At 43.5% G+C, this 21,537-nt stretch overlaps 1 protein-coding gene across 1 annotated transcript; it reads left to right on the top strand.

The window, feature by feature from the left end:
* Positions 1-17,997: 17,997 nt before the first annotated feature.
* Positions 17,998-20,522, top strand: LOC127379455 (uncharacterized). The gene is made up of 6 exons (XM_051429068.1): positions 17,998-18,084; positions 18,328-18,485; positions 19,006-19,090; positions 19,302-19,394; positions 19,474-19,631; positions 19,775-20,522. Exons 1-6 carry the CDS (start codon positions 17,998-18,000, stop codon positions 20,520-20,522), a joined length of 1,329 nt encoding a protein of 442 aa, XP_051285028.1.
* The last annotated feature ends 1,015 nt before the right edge of the window (positions 20,523-21,537 follow it).

Raw genomic sequence — 21,537 nt, 5'->3', positions numbered from 1 at the left:
AAGGCAGCCTCCAGTTGCTGGTTAGCCCGTTCTGTCTGGCCGTTGGATTGTGGGTGGTAACCTGAGGATAGACTGACAGAAGCGCCCAAGGCCTGGCAGAAGGCTCGCCAAACCTGGGAGGCGAATTGTGGACCACGGTCAGAAACTAGGTCTTGAGGGATTCCATGTAGGCGGAACACATGGGTGACCAGGAGTTTGGCAGTCTCAAGGGACGAGGGGAGCTTGGGCAGAGGCACGAAATGGACAGACTTAGAAAAACGGTCAACAATAGTGAGAATGGTGTCATTACCTTCCGAGGTAGGCAGTCCAGTAACAAAGTCCAGGGCGATATGGGACCAGGGGCGACTTGGAACGGGCAAGGGGTGTAATTGTCCAGCTGGCAGCTGGTGGGAGGATTTCCCGCGGGCACAGACAGAACAGGCGGCTACAAAGGCTCTCGTGTCTCTCGCCATGGATGGCCACCAAAACTTCCGCCGTAGGAAATCCAGTGTTCGTTGGTAACCAGGATGGCAAGAGATCCTGGAAGAGTGAGCCCACTGGAGGACCTGGGACCTGGTTGAGTCTGGGACAAAGAGTCGGTTAGGGGGGCCGTTACCTGGGTCGGGTTGCGAGCGTTGTGCTTGCTTCACCAGAGCCTCTATCCGCCAGTTCACTGCAGCCACCACACAAGAAGCCGGGAGGATGGTCTCTGGTTCAGTCCCCGGCGTCTCGGGGTCGGCTTGGCGTGATAGGGCATCTGGCTTGGCATTGCGGGACCCAGGTCGGTAGGTGAGGGTGAAAACAAAACGGTCAAGGAACAAAGCCCACCGGGCCTGACGGGAGTTGAGCCTCTTGGCTGAGCGGAGGTACGCCAGGTTCTTGTGGTCCGTCCACACGATGAACGGGAGAGCTGCGCCCTCCAACCAATGCCTCCACTCCTGAAGGGCTACCACCACCGCCAGCAGCTCTCTGTTCCCAACGTCATAGTTCCTCTCCGCTGGGGACAGGCGTCTGGAGAGGAAGGCACAGGGGTGCAGCTTCTGGTCCTTGGGGGATCGCTGGGAGAGTACTGCCCCAATGCCAGTGTCAGAGGCATCCACCTCCACCACGAACTGGAGGGAGGGGTCAGGATGCCGCAGCACAGGGGCAGAAGTAAACAGTTCCTTCAGGGCTAGAAAGGCTGTTTCTGCTTCAGGAGACCAAGCGAACGGTGCTTTCACCGAGGTGAGCTTAGTCAGGGGGCTGCTACCTTACTATAATTCCTAATAAAGCGGCGGTAAAAGTTAGCAAACCCCAAGAAGCGCTGCAACTGTTTGCGAGTGGAGGGTCTCGGCCAATCAGCCACGGCCTGAATCTTGGCTGGGTCAGCCTTCACCTGCCCCCGCTCAATAATAAACCCCAGAAAAGACACGGATGTCACATTGAACTCGCATTTCTCGGCTTTCACGTAAAGCTTGTTCTCCAGGAGTCTCTGGAGTACCTGCCGGACATGCTGAACATGTTCCTCCTGGGACTGCGAAAAGATGAGTATGTCATCTAAATAGACGAACAGGAACCTGTTCAGCATGTCTCTCAGTACATCATTGACCATGGCCTGGAACACAGCTGGCGCATTGGTCAATCCAAAGGGCATCACCAAATATTCGAAGTGGCCTAAAGGGGTGTTAAAGGCAGTCTTCCACTCATCTCCCTCTCTGATCCTGACTAGATGGTATGCGTTCCGGAGGTCTAATTTGGAGAACACTGTAGCCTTATGAATGGGTTCAAATGCCGGGTCAATGAGAGGGAGAGGGTACTTATTCTTAATGGTGATGTCATTAAGCCCTCGATAATCAATGCAAGGGCGGAGGGACTGGTCTTTCTTAGTTACAAAAAAGAAACCTGCCCCTACCGGAGACGAAGAGGGTCGAATAAGCCCTGCCGCTAGTGAGTCACCTATATATTTCTCCATGGCTTCGCGCTCAGGTCTGGAAAGGTTATACAGGCGACTAGACGGCAGAGTGGAACCAGGGAGCAGCTCTATAGCGCAATCATATGGCCTATGAGGAGGTAATGAGACGGCACGATGTTTACAAAAACCTCCCCTAGGTTGTGGTATTCTACAGGGACGGCAGATAGATCAGGGGGCTCGGGAGGTTTGGGAACAGTGGGAAGTGTTACACTAGCGGACTGGAGACAATGAGAATGACAGTGAGCACTCCAGCTAATGAGTGAGCCAGTAGACCAGTCGAATTGGGGATTGTGGAGTTTTAGCCAGGGGTAACCTAATACAACAGGAGTGTTGGGTGATGAAATAACCAGTAAGCTGATCTCCTCACGGTGATTACCAGAAAGGATAAGTGTGAGGGGAACGGTTTGCCGAGTAATGTTCGCTAAATGTTTCCCGTCTAAGGCATTAACGGGTTGATTGTCAGGGAGTTTGATAGTGGGAATGTTTGCCTGAAGCACGAATGCCGAGTCAATGAAACTCTCCTCGGCACCTGAGTCGACTAGTGCTGTGAGGGGAATGGAATTTACCTGCCAGTGAAGGGACGCTTTTAATTGCAAACGACTAAGAGGGGCAGAGGAGGAAGCGGGGACTTGGCTCACAGGAGCAACACCATTCACAGTTTCTCTCTTTGGAAGCTGGGGGCAGGCAGCCAAGAAGTGACCGTGCTGGCCACAATAAATGCATAACCCGGACCTCATCCGGCGTTGGCGTTCTGCCTGAGTGAGGCGGGTGCGACCCAATTGCATAGGCTCTTCTACGGGCTCGGGGGGTACCTGGCTCGAGGGGCGTTTGCATGGGACTGCTAACTGGGGATCTACTGAGATGGTGGCTCTGGGTAAGGCATGGAAAGGAGAGGCTTGTGAGCGCCCCCACTTCTCACGCCGTCTCTCGCGAAGACGATTGTCAAGCCTAATCGCTAGTGAGATTAGCTCGTCAAGGCTAGCAGCGCTATCCCTAGCCGCTAACTCGTCCTTCATAACCTCCGACAGCCCATGCACGAAAACAGTCTGCAACGCCTCTTCATCCCAACCACTCTCTGCCGCTAAAACTCTAAACTCGACTGAGAACTCAGCTACTGAACCAGAGCCCTGACGAAGATTCAGTAAGCGTTTAGCTGCCTCTCTGCCTCGCACTGGATGATCAAACACTTTTCTTAATTCGTCAGAAAATCGCTGGAAGGTTTCACAAATAGGGGAGTGCTTCTCCCACAGGGCGGTTGCCCACTGAGCTGCTTTCCCTGACAATAAGCTAATCACAAAAGCCACTCGGGCGCTATCTGAGCTGTAGGTAAGCGGCTGTTGTTGGAAAACTAGTGAGCACTGAAGCAGAAACCGCCCACAAGCCCCCAAATCCCCAGCATACCGTTCAGGTGTAGGAACGTGTGGTTCCCGGGGCAGGGGGGGAGGAGAGGCTGCATGCGGCATGGCAGGGGAGGCAGAGGGAGTAGCTGCTTCAGTGGCGGTGGTAGGAGCTGTGGGAGGAGTGGAGACCTGATCGAGCTTGGATCCAAGGGCGGCCACACTACAGCGAAGGTCTTGGATGGCTGCCACGATCCCGTCGAGGACCTTCTCGTGTTGGCCCACTCGTTGTCCCTGGTAGGCCAGTGCGCTTCGGACGGAGTCTGGGTCCGCTGGGTCCATGCTGGCCAGATTGTTCTGACAAGGCTGGTGTTGGGACTGGACCCAGGAGCAGACACCCAGACAGTATGGAAGGTTTAAAGGGGGTTTTATTCCACGCACACGCACACACACAGGGGGATGAGGGGCGGCCAGAGCAGGAACGGGTGGGTGAGATGGCGGAAGAGACCCGGAGACACAGAGGCACAGGAGAGCGGACACAGGAAGCCAAACAGCACAAGGGACCCTGGGGCACGGGAGAGAAACGGTTAGACAAGGGGACACGCACAGGGGAAACACAAGAGAGCTTGAATCGCTTAACTAAATACTGAAGGGAGCCACGAGAGTTACCACCACATAGGCTGAAACAATCTGGCGATGAGTGGGAGGAAAACCGGGTTCTTGAAGGCTGAGGCATGATGAATGATTGAGAGCAGGTGAGACAGCAGGTGAGGAGAATGGAGGCCGCACCCTCAGGCACACAGGGAAGGGGGAGGAGCAAAGGGAGCAGGAGGGGAGCGGAGCCATGACATAAATGACTACATGAAATGTCAAAGGGAGTGTTTGTAGTAATGAACGGCGGAGAATTATCACCCGAACTCGCCCGTTCCCCTCAGCTCTCTGAAGCGTTTGAACACTTTAAACGTTTCCACTCGTTGCTTTGGTTTTACGGCCTGGAACTTTTGTTTTGGTTCAGTCTCACAGCTCTCATCAGCTGCTTTTAGTAAAAACACTGTACACCACTAAATGGAGAGTGAATATTGGACTTACATTATCCAAGTGCTCATAAATATGACTCCAAATGAATGCTGATGTAATGTTGTAATGTGCCCTCCGGATGTGTAAATGGCTACTGTTTGCCTTTGACTTTCCCCCATAGCGTCTTTCTAAGGTGATAATATATCAATGTTCAATTACTGCAGGTTTAAAAATCTTTCATAGTATCAAAATCAGACATCAAAACCCAACATGTGTAATCTGTGTGAAATTAAGGATGCAAGTGTTCTATGGGTTGTTAAAAACTCCCAGACACAATACTGAGAACATGACCTCTGTGTATCCATTAAAGTGTCCCGTTTTACTTTCTTTACCTTGTCTAAAGCACTTGGTCAGCATTTTGCTGGGGCAAGAAGTGGGGCAGGTTCAAGTCCATATCCCTGAAAGTCATGACCCGGTGGTGTCTTAGTGAGTCAGACACAAGCTGTCCAGAAATTCAATCAGCATAAACATGCAGTCCTTATTTTTCACATATTAACATGTGCTTGTGGAGGTTTGATGAAATGCAAGTGGGCACTGGGCACCTGTGACATGTACTGTTGTGACACAGTGAACACCAACGTGAGCCGATGGCTTTTATTCAGCTTAAAGCCCAGAGGATTTTGGTCAAGTCGAGTCAAATCAACTCAGATTTATTTATAAAGCACTTTTTAAAAATGCTCCATCACTTTCTACAGAAAACAAAGGAAAGGATGATGTAGTGTGTTACTTAACCAACGTCTCTGTGAGATGTTGACGTCTAATCCAGTGCTGCCACAGTCAAAAAAGTGATAATGCTAATTCTAACCAGAGAGCAACAAGTACAACAACAACAGAGTATAAAAATCTAATTACATGTTATGTGCTGCACAATCTGGCTCCCTTTGCTGGGTTAAAGGGGGTCCTGGGATGAATTTACTATCAATAAACTAAGGCTCACTATAATAAGGTGCCAAGAGGATTTGGGAAACCAGTGCTACTTTTAAACTTGAGAATGGAGGACGGTGTGGTGTGAGCTGGCATGTTAGTGTTCCTACAGTGGCAGGGTGGACCCACTGACCACCAACCACCAGGGTACGGCACAAGGACTTCAGTAAAGGTTTGGAACATGTATAATGAGCTAAACAGAGACTACTGGAATTAATCTTCTGAGGCCCCTTTATGAGAGTGTGGATTTGTTATTGCCTCCACGGCCTTCCCCCACTTTCCCTCGCCCGAGAATATAAGCACTGCATCACAGACCAGATGCCAACACTGAGTTTGAGCTCCAGTCGTTTTCACCTCATTTACAAACCGAGCACATGACAGCTTTTTCACAAAATTGTTTTCAAGGGAGGCTGCGGACAGTAAGTCGAGTATATCCATTTGTAATCACCGTTTCCCCTCAAGTCTCATAAACGCGCTGCACATAAACTCCCCTGTTGTTTTCACATCTCTATACGATCGTCGTGAAATTTTCATCGGCTCGCTCGTTTGTCATCATTAGCGTCGACGGAGGTCACTCTGCTCCCGTCTGCCGATCTCCAACAATAAGTTTGACACAAATAAAAGCTATTTGGGCTTGAGGTACTCCAAAGCTGTTTACTGTGGCTTTTATGCCGTTGTTTTGACACACAGTGTCGGTGGAGAGACAAGGGGATACGTAGGCCAGCTCTGCAGCAGTGAGCTCGGCCTTATAAGTATTCTAGTCTCCATCCATAATCCGGCCTGCGTGAGAGGAGACCCAATGAGGAGATGAAGTGCCATGGGAAGGTTTCCTGGCAGAGCAAAAGAAGGGAAAGGGCACTGCAAAAGAAACCCTGTTGCAACAAGTCATTTTTATCACGTATCCAGGCTTAAAATATGATTTTTTTATAAAACAAAACATTGAAAACAATCTGCCAGCAGGGCACACAAAAATCACTTGCACCTTTGAGCCCATCTCAGCTATCCTTTAAAACAAGGAACAATGTTTTGAAACATATCACAGCGGTCCAATAGGTGTAAAGATGTCTTCCTGTGGCGTTTTCTCTTTTTAACAATTTTAGAATAACAGATTTATTTCTATTGACATATTTTGTAGCAATATAATAAAAACATTTCCATGCTGCCCTTTGCTTGTCATCTAAGTTATTCTTGGATTGTGTGCAATTCTGTCTATTTCACAGAGCTGGGAAAGGGCAGGGTACATACATGCACACACACACACACACACACACACACACACACACACACACACAGAAGCATACACCAAACAGTCTCACCACTGTGATCCAATCATGAATATGAGAAACAAGTGAAAATACTGGGCCCTATTGAGGGAAGGGGGAAGACTACACTATATACTGTAGTACTTATGCATACATACATACATACATACATACATACATACATTAGAGTACCAATGGGAATTCATACACTGGCTAACTGGCTTTTCACTGTTTATAGTACAAACAATGAACAGGAAACAGAAAAGCAAAAACATGTTTAAAATGAGCATGTATTACCAGAATCTATTTTGGACTTGTTTTAAACAAAGATGTATTGTCTGATAGGTTGCATCTAAAAACAGCCCTGAGGGACAGCTTGCATGTGAACCCTGACCCCGACGGCTGTAAACTTAGAATAGTGAGGGGTAACGGGCAGGGCTCCCATAGCCTGCCCTATCATGCCGGTTTCTGTAGCATAATTGCTACTTGTTCTCAGTGGTGAGATAGGTCATCATAGAGTCAGAGCTGAAGCTCTCCCACGGCAGATATTTCACGCCTGTCGGTGGATCTCTCTTTATCTCTCTGCCCCCCTCTTTATTAAAAAGACACGCTTTGGCTCATTCTGGAGACGTCTTCTTCATCGCTGCTGAGAGAGGCTTACTGCTGGACACTTTGGTGCAAGGCCCGAGTTCATCCCTGCTGCACTACAGTGTGCCCCAGTAAGTGCTTCTTTTTTTAACCATCCTTAATTCATTGCAAATCCACTCATCCTCGACATGGCCTTCATACAGAAACATCTCTTTTCTGTTTCCCGCCCGCATCAAAGCGGACGGATAGGAGGAAATCAAGAAAGCACATGTCGCTCACCACAGAAACCTCCAGCTAAGCCCTGCCTCACCAAGAGACACTTCGCCAAGAGAGTGAAGCAACTGTGGGCTTTTCAGCGACACATTCTCATGGATATTTCATGGTCAGGATGTACTGGTGGCCTTTTCCCCCCGCCTACGTCTGACTGCTCTGATGCTTTCACACTTTTTTTGAGCTCCTCATTCTGCCGTCCAAACCGAACCCTGCGCATAAAACGCTCTCTAATTGGTCAGAACCACTTATTTGGCTCGAGCCGATCGGCCTCCCCGCAGAATGTTCCACCGCTCCGCCACAGCAAAGACTGGGAGGATGCAGCGGGCTGTGGGCACAAGGAGGAGGGGCGTGGCTGGCATCGGCAGGAGAAAAAAAAATCATGGCCTCAAAAACCAGAGGGTCATACATGGAGCGTTCCCAGATGAGCTAAAACAGCAGCTAGCCTTGAACAGCTGAGCTCATTAAACCTGAGGGCTTCTGTGAGAGAATTGAGGTTGTTCTTTACAAACAAGTGAATCAGCGACCGATTCTGTGGCTGGAAAGCGTAGCAGCTATCATACCTGCATTTTATTTGCTGCCCATGTTACCTCTTAGCAAGGTTGCACAGAAACCCTACATAACAAATACGGTACCAACAAGAATAGTCCAGCTGGCAGAACGCAGTAAATCCACTTCCAGCACAGACTGGATGGTGTTTCAGGCTATCCCAGATCACTGCACTCAGCATGCGTTGAGTATTTGGCAACTGACTACAGGTAAAAACAGGCTAGTGTGCAGTTGTGAATAATTAATTTGGCTACTTTGAGAACCAGATGGGAGAGATTTACCAAACTGGGAACAAGGTACGTTATCACATGCAGAAAATGTACAAAAATTCGTTCTCAAGTACTTTTCTGTGATAGTCCACTGTCTCCCTTCAGTATCTTTTGCAGGTAATCGCCACCCATCTGTCTCCATATACTAATTTGCAGTTGCTATTGACCCTTGTCTGAGCCACAGTGCTTCATTCTTTACTTAGTGGATCATTGGCATGTTTTATTGACTGAAATACAACAAGCATTTCAGCCAAGCTCTTTTTTGTTTTATTGTTCATGTCAATTAATTCCCTTCGCTCTGTGAAATATAGATACGAAAACAGGCAGGGCTTCAGCTCAATATATCTCTCAACAAGTCATGACTTTATGGACAAGTGTACTGTTAAAATAGCCACATAAGTTTAACACATGAATAAGCAGGGAATTTATTACCTTTATTACATAACTGTCACGAGGCAATAAAGATCTCAGTCCCCCAAGTTTTTGGATGGGGTAGCAGAGGGCCTCTGAGCAACTGCAGGATTTTTACGACTGGTTTATGCTGGAATTATCGAGCATAGCACCCTTTCCCTGCCCTCATTTTCATTTTAATGTTAATGGCGGCGGTTTGAAATAAACATAATTCTCACAGACAAGCTCATATAACACATTCTCTACTCAACACAGGAAAGTGATCCCTAATTCAGTCCTCCACTTGGTGAAGAAAACTTTTGCCATTAATGAAGGAGGGAATGCAAGAGCTGCTTCAACAGATGGGTTCTTCTTAGGTCTTTGGAAAAAAACAGCCTCTTCATTTGTTTTAAAGGGGAGACCATGCACCTGATGGTTGCCTGCATTCCCATCTATGCTGCCTTGCAAAGGCAGAGAGCAGTATCTGCAGAAATGGTAGAATTGAGAAGAGCATATGAGGTTGTAATGCCTTCATTTTATGACATTTTAGGATTAGTTTAATGTCATTGCCATAAAACATTCCTAATAAAATGCAGATCCTTCACTCTACCTTAGGATATTGTCACAAAAAGGAACAAAAGCAAGCAGTATGTACCAACAAAATGTGTTCTTTCAGGTTTCTTATCCATTCTATCAAGAAAGTTAATTTTGATCATTTACGGTCCATAATGTAAGGACTAGTTTTACCTCTGTTTTGCTATGTGTCTGCTTGTCCATTGAAATCAATATGATAGATTCATTAAATGTTTCTGTAGATGTAAAAGTTGCCAGTGTGTAGGACTCATTGGTGAAGTTAAAGATTTGTACTAACTGAATACAGCTCAGCCTTCCAAGTGTGTAAACTGCAATGTTATATTCCCTTTCTGCAAATAGATCCTGCTAAATTTTACACACTGGACCATGAACCACACCAAGTCATGAGAATTCCACTCAGAAACTGAGATGGCAGTTACTGCTACTGCTTACTAAGATTGTTAGAAATAGCATTAACACTATTATTAGTTGATAACAGCTAGGAAATAAAGCTATATGGAAATTAAATTGTATCTTTAGCTAAGGCTAGTTGGGGCTCTCACACCAGTTCACACTTGACACGATGGTAGCTTCCTTGCTTTAGCTTTGTGTCTCTGTGACACAAAGTGTAGTTAAAGCAGACTGGGCAGCAAAACCATACTGGTAATATAATTACAGTGTTTTGTCTTGGTTTTAAACTGTTTTGTGGCAAATTTAATGTGATGTTTTCACAGAAATTCCATTTCTATGGCATAATAATATTCCATATAGTAAAACAAATGCCAAAAAGTCAGACTGATTTTGACCAAATATATGTGTGGTGCATTTTGGCTTATAGGGCAGTATGCTCCTATGGAGAGCAAATTAACCCTGGTTAAAGTCCACTCACCCCAAAGGGTATCTCATGTTCACACATACTGTACTCTCCAGGGAGGTCTTGGAACAAGATGGATGTAACTTGAATCTCAGTGCCGGGGCCCTCAAGCCCCCAAGGCCGGCTAACCTCTGCTCCGCTGCTCTCCACTCTGCTCGGCCCTGATGTGTGTTTTTTCACTCTCTTGCACTCCCCCTGATTTCCTGGGCTTATTGAGTCATGATTGCACACTAGCGCCCAGTGACAGAGGATGTCAGTTGGCTGTCAGGCATTCAGGAGGCTCCAGCTGAATCAACAGTCTATGCGCAGAAAATGGCTCTCTCAGACTGACACACATGCACAGCATCTCGGTCTCTTCTGTATATATACATAGAAGAGAAAAGCTATAAAATATGGCTACGAAAATAGACATGGAGATATTTACTACCTCTTATGGAAACAACCTGAGGCAAACTGTATGTTGTGAATGACATCAGAAGCTGATGAAAGATCCTGGCTGAGGATACTCCTCTTTGGCTGTCCTTATCCTCAGCAGACGGGCCCATACATCTCTGTGACGCACTGCAGGAGTTAAAAATATGAGCTCTTTTTCCTGTTCTCTTTTTTCTCCTCATTCCATTCCCTTCCCTTTTACTCCCTCTAGTTCATGACACTGGAAGCGTGCCAAGCAAAATGTTGACCCTGATTCCCTGGCCTCAGTCGTGAGGCTGGTTCTGCAGGGCCTCGCCTCTGGCCATAAGCAGTGGCGAGCTACGACTGGCTGTCGAGGGCCAACAGGTATAGCATACCTTAGAGAATTTGCTGATGCACTAGGACAGAATCGAGCAAAGGACAGAATCTGTTTTAGGCTTGAGAAAAGCTTTTTCTGATTTTACTTTTCTGAAATAACTTCCGCACTGTCTATCCTCAAGTCTCCAAGGAGACGGTCCAACAGGATTTATCTTCAAAGAAGCTTGACATGTCTAATGTGCCTGCTGGTCAGTCACCAAGGGGTCAAGCTATTCTCAGAACCTCCAGTGGAAAAAAAACTAATTCAGCACAGAAGACACCAAATGAACACGCTTGACCTCCTTTCATTCAACAAAATGCACATCAGAAAAAATCACAAAACACTCAACAGCCTACTGAATTTTTACAAGTATATTCACAGAGAAGTACCCAGACGCTTTAAATATGGAGTGAAATAAACCATCTGACCCTTTGTTTTCTCTCCACTGGTTTTGAATGAGACTGAGCTCTTTATAGATTCTTCATTTGTGGGTAACTGGTCACCACTGCGCCCCAAATGCCAGCAGGCCTCAGCCCAAACTGCCTGCTGCCTGGAGACGGGTACTGTGTGACATCACATCCTGTCATTGTGTTGAACGCGCAGAGCTGAGCAGACGAGAGAGCTGGCCAGTGACATCCCAATCAAGTCTCTGACTGCCTTCAGTCCACCAAGAAAAACAGAACTTACAATTAGAGGAAAAGTATAAGAACAACAGACTGTGGTCCAGACGTATGTATGAGTCATAAGAGATAATAGCTAAACAACAGCCAGTTGCTTCTGTCATGGGTGGGTAAACACTGAGAACATTTTTTATTTTGACTATATGTGACTAATTGCATATGCTTTGTGTCATTACAAAGCCTTACCACATTTATCCTTGAATGGCCTGGAACAATGAAACAGTTTTATCTCTATATAAAATACTGAAAATAATGTGAAAATACCCATTTTAGCCTGCTCTCCCTCAGTGTGGCAAAATGATTGACATACCTTAAAGAAGTTTATTGATTAGCTTGTCACATAATATGATGTGCCATGTAGTTTCTCATATATTTTATTAAACAGACATTTTACTTTGGGAAGCCAACAGGAGTGGATTCTTTGGTCTTTATTGAAAATCTTTTTCCTGTGTGTGTTTCTTAAATGCGACACGTTTAGCTGAGTTACTAAGCTTCATGAAAACGTTAAAGTCCCCTCAAACATTCTTGGTTTTCCTTCTTGTGTGTGATGTTTGAGTTTCACTGTGCAGAATGATGGATGTGCAGATTCTGACACTAGAAGGATGTTTTCATATTCATCTGCTGAAAGTGGAAAGTTTCTCTGTGCTCATTGAAAATCTGATTTTAAGGGACAGAGCCTATGGGTGTGATTTGTGACATCAGAAATAGTTTGGAAGTCAGTCCTGGTCCAGTATGACGCTTATACAAGTGTGATGTAGAAACCTGAAGCCTCCAGTGCACAGACACTGAGAATGGACTTCCCAGAGAAGCAGACATTTTGTGTCCAGCAGGAAAACTTTGGAAATTAGAAAGAAATTGCATATAATGCAGGAATTTCATTGAGGTAGAAGAAGTCGATATCTTTTGAAGGATTTTAATGTTCAAATTATACCTTATTTGAAGAAAAAACACATCAGGCACACCTTATTGTTCAAAGCAGAGACTACATATCTTGAAACATGGAGGGGATCTTTAAATGTCTCTAAAATATTAGGGATTTTTCCCCCAAAGCTTTATTACTGCTAAAGTCTGAACAGAGGGAATAAAACTATACTTAAAGTGCTTGAGACTATGAGGTTGCTCCAACAGTTGAACACTGGATGTACAAAGACAAGATGTGCAACAAAGGACTTATCTAAAGAGTTCTAAAATTTCTTCTTCTTGGCTTTAGTACATTAGATTGGACGATACTGCTTCACAGCGACAGCTCTTATCTGAAGGCAAGTGCTACAGTTGGGAAGTCAGCTGAAAGACCTTTACTGCTTAGACAAGTCTTTGCTATTCTCAACAGCTCAGTATCATTTAAATGTATGCACTGATGGAACTAATGAAGTGTTCATGCCAACAATATGTTTGAGATCTTTTACTGTGCTGTATGTGTATACATACAGACTACAGCTCTATTTTATACCATTTGTAATGTGAGTTTACAACCTAGCAGTCAGGACTCATTCAAAGGTTCTCAAGATGATACCAGGGTTGGCAACAATAAATAACAAACTCTTTGTACACACATCCGTATTTATTTTTAGACATTGGATATCATTGTACAGTTTCTTTTTGTGAAATACTTAGTTTTAGCTGTAAAAACTACTCATCCCTTAGATTCAGTTTATCACTCTGCCCTGAGATTTATCACAGGTGACAGTTATTCTACTCATCATTGCATCTTGAATGAAAAGGTTGGGTGGGCATCTCTAACGGTAATACGTGACAGGCATTGGTTTCTATTTATTGGCAACCTGTCATCATATATCACTTCATATTTAAACTGGTGCCATGGTCATTATTAGACTTGTTAAAGTGATTTGCTAATGCTTGACGTCCTGCATGCAAATGCTAAATTTGGGGAAACTTCTTTTAACTGTGCTCTGTGCTTTTCTGTTTGTTTGTTTTTGGTGTGTATTTATTCTGATTTAATTGCACTCTCGACATCTGTAATTCTTCAGGATTTTAAGGTCCAGTGTGTAACATTTAGGAGGCTCTATTGGCAGAAATGGAATATAATATTTATAGGTATGTTTTCATTAGTGTATAATCACCTGAACATAAGAATTGTAGTGTTTTGGTTACTTTAGAGGTTGTAAATTCCAGTAGACTAACTCCAGTCCAAGGTAGCAGCTGCCTGCCACTCCTTAAATCCATCCTTACACTTCAGCCAAAGGCCACCTAATGCTTCTGTCTGCTGAAAGTGGGTCAGAATCTAATTTCTTTGTTTCATTTTATTCATTCTTCACCTGGAACACAGCTCCTCTACAGCTTATGGGATGGTGAATCCAGCTTGACCTTTACTCAGGCTGCACATCTTTCACTGAAATGTTGTTACTATGCCTCAGCCATGCATGTGCTTTTAGACACCTGTCAGTTTCAAGCAAGGTTGCAGTTGACAGTTTTTCAACTCAGGGTTGTTGAGGTATTTTATCACCGATCAGACCTCTTGTCTCTTGAAGCTGAGAGGAGACGTACTTCAATTCAGACTGTGTCACTCCATGGTGGCTTAAAGCAGTGATTCCCAACCAAGGGTACTTGTACCCCAGAGGTTCTACGGCGGTGGCTGACAGGGGGTGGGAAGATTGATTGTGGAGTAGCTGAACTAATTTTGGAAAAATAGAAGTTACAACTTGATTTAAAAATATATATCAACCTCTTGAGTCCACTATAACGCCTGAACAATATGTATGTAATTCAGAGTGCATGAATAGCAGTTAGCCAGCAAACAGAAGTCTAAACAGTTAGCTAAAAGGATTCAAGGTAATGGATAAATGGTTTAAGTAATAAAAAATAATGGACAAGTGGTTGAAATCGTTAGCTAAAAGTAATGTTGAAAGTCCAAATTCTGCCACTTCAAGTAGAATCTGAATCTAGAATATGTAGGTACATCAGACAAAATAAAAAGTCTGGAAACCATTGCCTAGCTGCAAAAAAAACATTTTAACACCATATTTAATCAGATTTTCTTATTTTATACTAATTGAAAAAAACTCTACCCATGCAACATGAAAATCTTAATTATTTCTTGTATGTAATACATTTCCAATTTCTAAAATTCTTGAAGATTCTTTTCATGCTATGTTGGAAACATTACTGCTTTCCAATTAAGACTGTGAGATTGAATGCCACTTCAAGTGCTTTTTTTTTTGCAGCGTGTTGGAGATAGCAGCTATGTGTGCCCATTCTCGTTTGACTTGCCCGTGTCCAGAGTGGCAGATAAGAGCTCACTAAATAACAAGGAGCAGCTAGTGGGCAAATCTGCCCAGAGAGAAGACAACCCCTGAGGACTGTGGCCCTCAACTTCAGTGACAAGTTAATCTAGAGAGGGCTGCTCTTCAACTGGACTTATTCCTTTGAGTGTGTGTGTGTGTGTGTGTGTGTGTGTGTGTGTGTGTGCGTGCGTGCGTGTGTGTGTGTGTGTGTGTGTGTGTGTGTGTGTGAAGACATGTCTGCACCAGCTGTTTGTGCAGCACACGCTTCTTCACTGCAAGCTTTGACAATAAAATCATAGCCCTCTCAACAGCTTCCCATCCTAACATATAAATATAACACTAACCCTGCCTTTACTGTCCCCAGACTCCTGCATTCCCACATAATGAATTGAAGAGACAGCTAGGTAGTATTATCTGAGTGGGAATATTAAAGGATTTATATTGATCAATAACTTCATATTATGTGTTTGAGTATGAAGAGACAAGGGGAGGCCTCCGTCTCATCTGAAGATGTTCTTGCTGATGTTTACAGACCAGAAACCTGACGCTCGCTGTTGTGTGAGTGTGCGGGCATTTTCTGTGTATGACTCACAACTGATCCTCCCGTGTGTCTATGTGAGTGTTAAGTCATGCTAGAATAATTGTGTGTCTGGTCGCCTGTGTGTTTGTGTGTGTGTGCCTGCGCTGTTTGAGGTTGTGTCTATGTTTATATCTTCTTGCTCTTAATTAGGGGAAGCAGTGAGCATTGCAGTTCTGGAGGGGATTTTATGGCTATGTAAACATCATACATCATGATTCAGCGAGGTGAGGAGAGCGCGGCCCAGCGGCTGCCAAATCTCACTTAGATCGCTGTCTAGATGGCAACAGTGGAGGGTGACACAGCCTACGCGGAAGTGATGACTGATTTGTTTCTCTGGGTCAGAACACACGAGGGTGGATACGGTTTAAATGTAAACACGATATTTGTCTCTAGCTGCTGCACTTGAAGATCAGTTCTGAAAGCAGCAGTAGAACATAGTGTCATTTATTTCTAATTCAATACCATCTCAAATAATTCTCAGTGCTCATATCAAGGAAATTACAACTGAAACTCTGATCAATGTATAATTGTCAAAACACCTAATTACTGCAAACAAATGAGGCTACGTTGAGACTATGAGGCCTCAATTTTACCTGCCATCACTCTGTTTTATTGTTATCTTCACAGAGGAGGATAAATGGTCTTTCCATCAGCATCTCAGTCCTCTCACTATCTGCCATTGGCACGGACCCTGAAAGCTTTACCTCAATTTTTGTTAGGCTCTTTTTTTCTCCTGTTTTGGCACATCGAACACGTGTACCACTAAATCTAGCACTGTGGCACAAAAAGCTCCACTGCTTTTATTGTGGATGTTGTAACAAGCTTTGAGGCTACCTGTATTTATAGAAGCAAAAATCAATTCAGTTTACTGTGGTATAGTAAAGCTCCAATTTGTTTCCACCAATCCCATATATCCAAACACCCAATATCTACTAGGCTGTTCATTTCACTGCAAGCGGAGAGATATTTAACCCGCTGGCTGTTGTGGCATTGCTGCAACACATGATAGATGTGTTGTGCATATCAGGCAGTACTGTGTATTTGTTGTATATGTGAAGTTTTACATGTCCCTATTCACTGTGTCATAGACAATGACAGACATGGCAAGGGGAAGGTTTGCACTATAGGGATGGCTCTGCTATATCACAAAATGCAAATTTGTCTTACATTACAGAGAAAGGTGAACTTTTGTTTCGAAGGAAATTGTTTTTTGTTGCTACAATCCGAGAGGAAAGACAGGATGAAGTTGGTGAAGTTATTAGTCTTTTGCGATAAACAACCTCTGCAAGTGGAAATATGTAAAGAAAAGCGTGCAGCTGCCACAGAAGACCAATAACAGTTCTTACAGTCTCCCTGCAGCCCACGTTGCACCAATGCATCATTAAATTCTCGTGTTTTAGCTCCGATGGGACCCTTTATGTGTGTCTCTGACATTCATGTGTTTCTACACTGCTCTGATCAGTGTGATCTAAGAACCCTCTTTGACATGTCTCACACCCGTTTTCTGAAGGAGTATTCAAATGTAACATTAAAATTCTGCACTTCATGGTTTTTAAAAACTGGATAATAAGTTAAAAGAAGCCACAACTTGCCAAACTTTAAAAATATAGTAAATACCTTTGTGCTGCAAAATACAAATGAACTTTGTCCTGGAATAACTGATTAAGTGATTAGTTGGTTGACAGAAAACGAATCAAATAACAACTATGATTTGTTTAAGCTATTATCAGCCAAAAATGTCAAACATTTTTCTGTGTCCTATTCTTGTAAATTGAATATGATTAGGTTTCAAGGTCGTTAGTGACACTGTTTTCAGTTAAAATTATTGTATTTAACTACTGTTGCACATTCTGGTTGGCTCAAAATTCCAGAATCAAAAAGTGAAAAAAAACTAACAAATTGAAACTTCAAGTGTTTGAACTTGTAATACAATCATGTCGTTTTCAACTTTGAGACAGAAAAACCTGGAATCGCCAGAAACCTCAAGTCAAACAGGTGAGAAAGAGAACTAAACACATTGTCATATCCTTCAGTAACTTTTGTAATGAAGTTAATGCTAAATAATTTTTGGTTAAGATGAGATGTATATGTTGGTTTTTGTACCTGTAACCTCAAACCAAACCTATAATGGAGGAGTCAGCTTGTACTAAATAAGCACTAAGTACAATTCAAATAGAGAAACTTGATCTTAAAAATATACAGTTCTGTGAGAATGGCAGTCTTGAGACATAGCCAATAAAACATTAATAAAGTTTTTTTCAAATTTACTTTGAATCCATTGTTGCAGTACTGAACAGTTTTCAACAGTCTGTTAAATAAAAAAGGGTGTTATATGGTCTGTATTGTTCTGGAAATAATCTGTATTTTTATTCATCATGGCTGCTTTAGTGCAGTCGTTGAGTATAAAGACATAAAAACCAAAGAAAGTGTGGCCATCAAGATCCTCACGAAGAGGGTCAGTGAGTCCCAGGAACACAACAGGGTTGTAGATCATCTGAGTTTTTGAGTAGTACATTTCATAGAATAGCCAACATTTAATTACTTAGCAGTATCATCTGCATAACATCTTGTGTTTTCTCTCCAGCTGACCATGCTCAAAAGGATCTGTGGTCTCGATCCAGACAACATTGTTCGTTTTTCTGATAGCTTTGAACACAATGGCTGCATTTGTCTAGCATTCGAAATGCTGGACAAGAATCTCCATGAGTTGCTGAAGTCGAGGCGTGGCAAACCGCTCTCTCTTCAGGAAATCCAAGGCGTCACACAACAGGTACTGTATGTGAATTCAAACAGAGCAATGGTAACATGTTGATCTAATGCAGTAGTCAGAGATGAAAGCAGGATGTAGACGGGTACAAAGCTGCGACTGGCATCCCGCCTCAAAACCACAGTGGCAGCTCAACCAGGTTTAGCTCTCTGAGCGACCTGCTGAGGGTAGGTTAATAATTAATACCAATAATGAGCAAGGAGATATATTCATTTGAACAACCTTTGACTTTGTTTCCAAATGCAGCTATTCCCAGAGAAGAACGTTAAGGAGAGGATAATGTTCATCACCCTCCTGAGAATGATGCTGCATTTTAATCCTCAGGAGAGCATAACGCCAAGCAAAGCTCTGAATCACCCATTTCTAACCCTGAGTGAACTGGATGATGATGACACCAGCTCTAAGTAAGTGAAGTTTCACAGTTAGTACATTTAGTTACTTGGGTAAACACTATACACAACAGGTACTGTATGTGAATTCAAACAGAGCAATGGTAACATGTTGATCTAATGCAGTACTCAGAGATGAAAGCAGGATGTAAACTGCAACAAGTACACACATGGTCTGCAAAATTCCAAACCATGTAGATTTTCAAATGCAGTGTCCTTATTTCTTGTTCTGTCTCTGCAGCTGCTCGTCGCTCTTGAGTCTCTGAGGACCGTTGGTATCATTCATACTAATTTTAAACCGCATAACATCATGTTGGTGAACCAAAAAAAACACCCCTTCGGAGTTAAACTCATTGACTTTGGTTCAGCCATCACAACTCATGCAAGCTGTTGGATATAGATGGGTTTTGTGTTCCAACAGATATTTTCGTCTTTATTTTTTGGTTTTCTTTGGCTGTGCATAAAGACATTCTAATGATAGACACTTGCTCCACCCCCAGATCTCCTGATGTTATCCTGGGTCTTCCCATCTCAGAGGCAGTCGATATGTGGTCTTTGGGTATTGTTTTGGTTATCTTGTACCTTGGCAGCTTGCCATTTCCTCAGAGGTGTATTACCTGGTATGTAATCTAATATACTGTACAGCTTTATTTTGAAACCCAAACCTGAATATCCTTTTGGCTGCTGTCATTCTATGTACATATTCTCTAGATGAAAGCTATGGTGGAGACTCTCGGTCACCCAGAGGACAAGCTCCTTTTCTAGATTTGGCCACAACTCTTGCACTTGCACTAAAAAAATTAATCTCAAATATACCCTCTGCTGTTTTAGATGTCTGACGGGTACAAAGCTGCGACTGGCATCCCGCCTCAAAACCACAGTGGCAGCTCAACCAGGTTTAGCTCTCTGAGCGACCTGCTGAGGGTAGGTTAATAATTAATACCAATAATGAGCAAGGAGATATATTCATTTGAACAACCTTTGACTTTGTTTCCAAATGCAGCTATTCCCAGAGAAGAACGTGAAGGAGAGGATAATGTTCATCACCCTCCTGAGAATGATGCTGCATTTTAATCCTCAGGAGAGCATAACGCCAAGCAAAGCTCTGAATCACCCATTTCTAACCCCGAGCGAACTGGATGATGATGACACCAGCTCTAAGTAAGTGAAGTTTCACAGTTAGAACATTTAGTTACTTGGGTAAACACTCTAATCGGTGGGTGGATAGGTGGATGGGTTATTTAATGAACAGCCCTCATTTGTTCATTCTTTCACTTCTTTCTTTGTTGTCATTCTTTGTCCAGTGGGATGTCGTCAAGTACCCCCATGAGCATCTTTTCAGGCATGGAATCAGTAGAAACCTCTAATGAAGACCTGGTAGATGATGGTTATTCAGCTGCGGTGGACACAGCTCATGTAACCTCTGCTGCCACTGAATCAAGCAGCAGAGATTCAGTTTCCAGTTGCTCAGGTGTGGAAAACATACCTGCTGTTTGCTCCAATGATGGGGCCTCAGATGGTGCTGTCGTTTCAGCTGATGTCCACACTTCCTCTTCAGATGATGCTTCAATTGCACCTATGATGACTGGCCTAAATGACACGGTTTCAGATCATAATGAGGCCTCGGAGAACGCTGCCGGATTAGCTGATGACAGTGCCTCTGCAGATGAAGCAGAGTCAAATGACGCTGGTCCAAGGGAGGAAGATTCAGCTCCCAGTTGCTCCCGTGATGAAAGATTGTCTGCTTTTTACATAAATGGTGGATACTCAGATTCTGGTGGCTCATATGATCAAGTCATAGATGATGCCGTCAGTTCAGCTAATGATGATGAAGCTGCGGTCACCCCTGCCTCCACAGAATCTTCAACAGCCCTAGCAACGGCTGACCTGTGTGATGCTGTTTCAGCTAACAAACATACAGTCATCTCTGATGGAGTCTCAGCCACTGACTCCAGAAACACTCAAAGGAAGCTGCTGAAAAGGATCAGGAGATTCTTCCGTAGGGTGTTCAGGGTCCTGCACTGTAGTTGGTCTGTAGACGTTGTGGAATGATTTTCATGTTTAAAAAGAAATTCAGCTAAATCTCTGAGCTGTCTGTAATTCACTGGAAAAGCAGTGGTAGTAGGAAGGTAGTAGTTTCAGTAGTAACAGTGGTGTTGGAGTTTCAGCAATAGTGTATAGAAGGATCATTATCTACCATTTTGTGAGTGAAGTTATTTATCTTTCTATTGAAACATCTAAGTAGTTGTGATAAAAATGAATTGGGCTGCTAACTAGAAGGAAATTTAGTTGAATAGCTGGATTATATGTGTTTTTAACCTTGTAAGACTTTACTACGAATATTCAGTCCATCTACAGTTTATGGCAAAAGTCAAGTTGAAATTAGACACTCTACTCAAAAAAAATATCAGGCACAGTTCCAGCTTTTGTTTGGAACAATTAATTCAATTAAAACTTTAATAACCTACAACCTGAAAAACTGAACATAAGTAAAGACATTTGTTAAGAAATTCACACTACAGCAACAGCCACTCATAACTGGCTCTGTCCTGTTTGTCATGATTGACAGGAAGGACACTAATCTTGAACACTTTGGGTTTCTGTAAAAAGAAAAGAAAAACTAGAAATGTAGATGTGTCCTCAAAACAAAGAGAAAACTAAAGAAAAAAACTCAATTCAAACTATTAAATAAAACTGTTACTGTGCTTAGGTACAGATTTGCTGGCCATGGTAGCTAGCCCTGCAGCTCAGTGCTACATTTAAAGATCCCCTTCAGACATGTTCTAAAACATATAAAAATGATCTGCTTGTAATAATAATTTGTGTCTGATATGTTTTTTCCCCCACAAAAATGTTCAATACATCTCCACTCAATACTTCTTCCACCACTGTCCTTTGTTAGCAAGTCACTCCACCCCAGGCAGTCGCACATTTAATGTTCTGCAAATAAAGTCACTATGTGGATAATCATTGACAAACTTTGCTGCATGTATTGATAATTTCTTCATTTTTAAGGACATGGGGATGCAGTTACCCTGCTCCATTATCTCTTGATGTGGTAATAATA

Source organism: Dicentrarchus labrax, unplaced genomic scaffold (genome assembly GCF_905237075.1).
Source record: "Dicentrarchus labrax unplaced genomic scaffold, dlabrax2021, whole genome shotgun sequence".
Classification (NCBI taxonomy): domain Eukaryota; kingdom Metazoa; phylum Chordata; class Actinopteri; family Moronidae; genus Dicentrarchus; species Dicentrarchus labrax.
The sequence above is the reverse complement of the archived record's forward strand: the minus strand, read 5'-3'. Positions and strand labels throughout refer to the sequence as shown.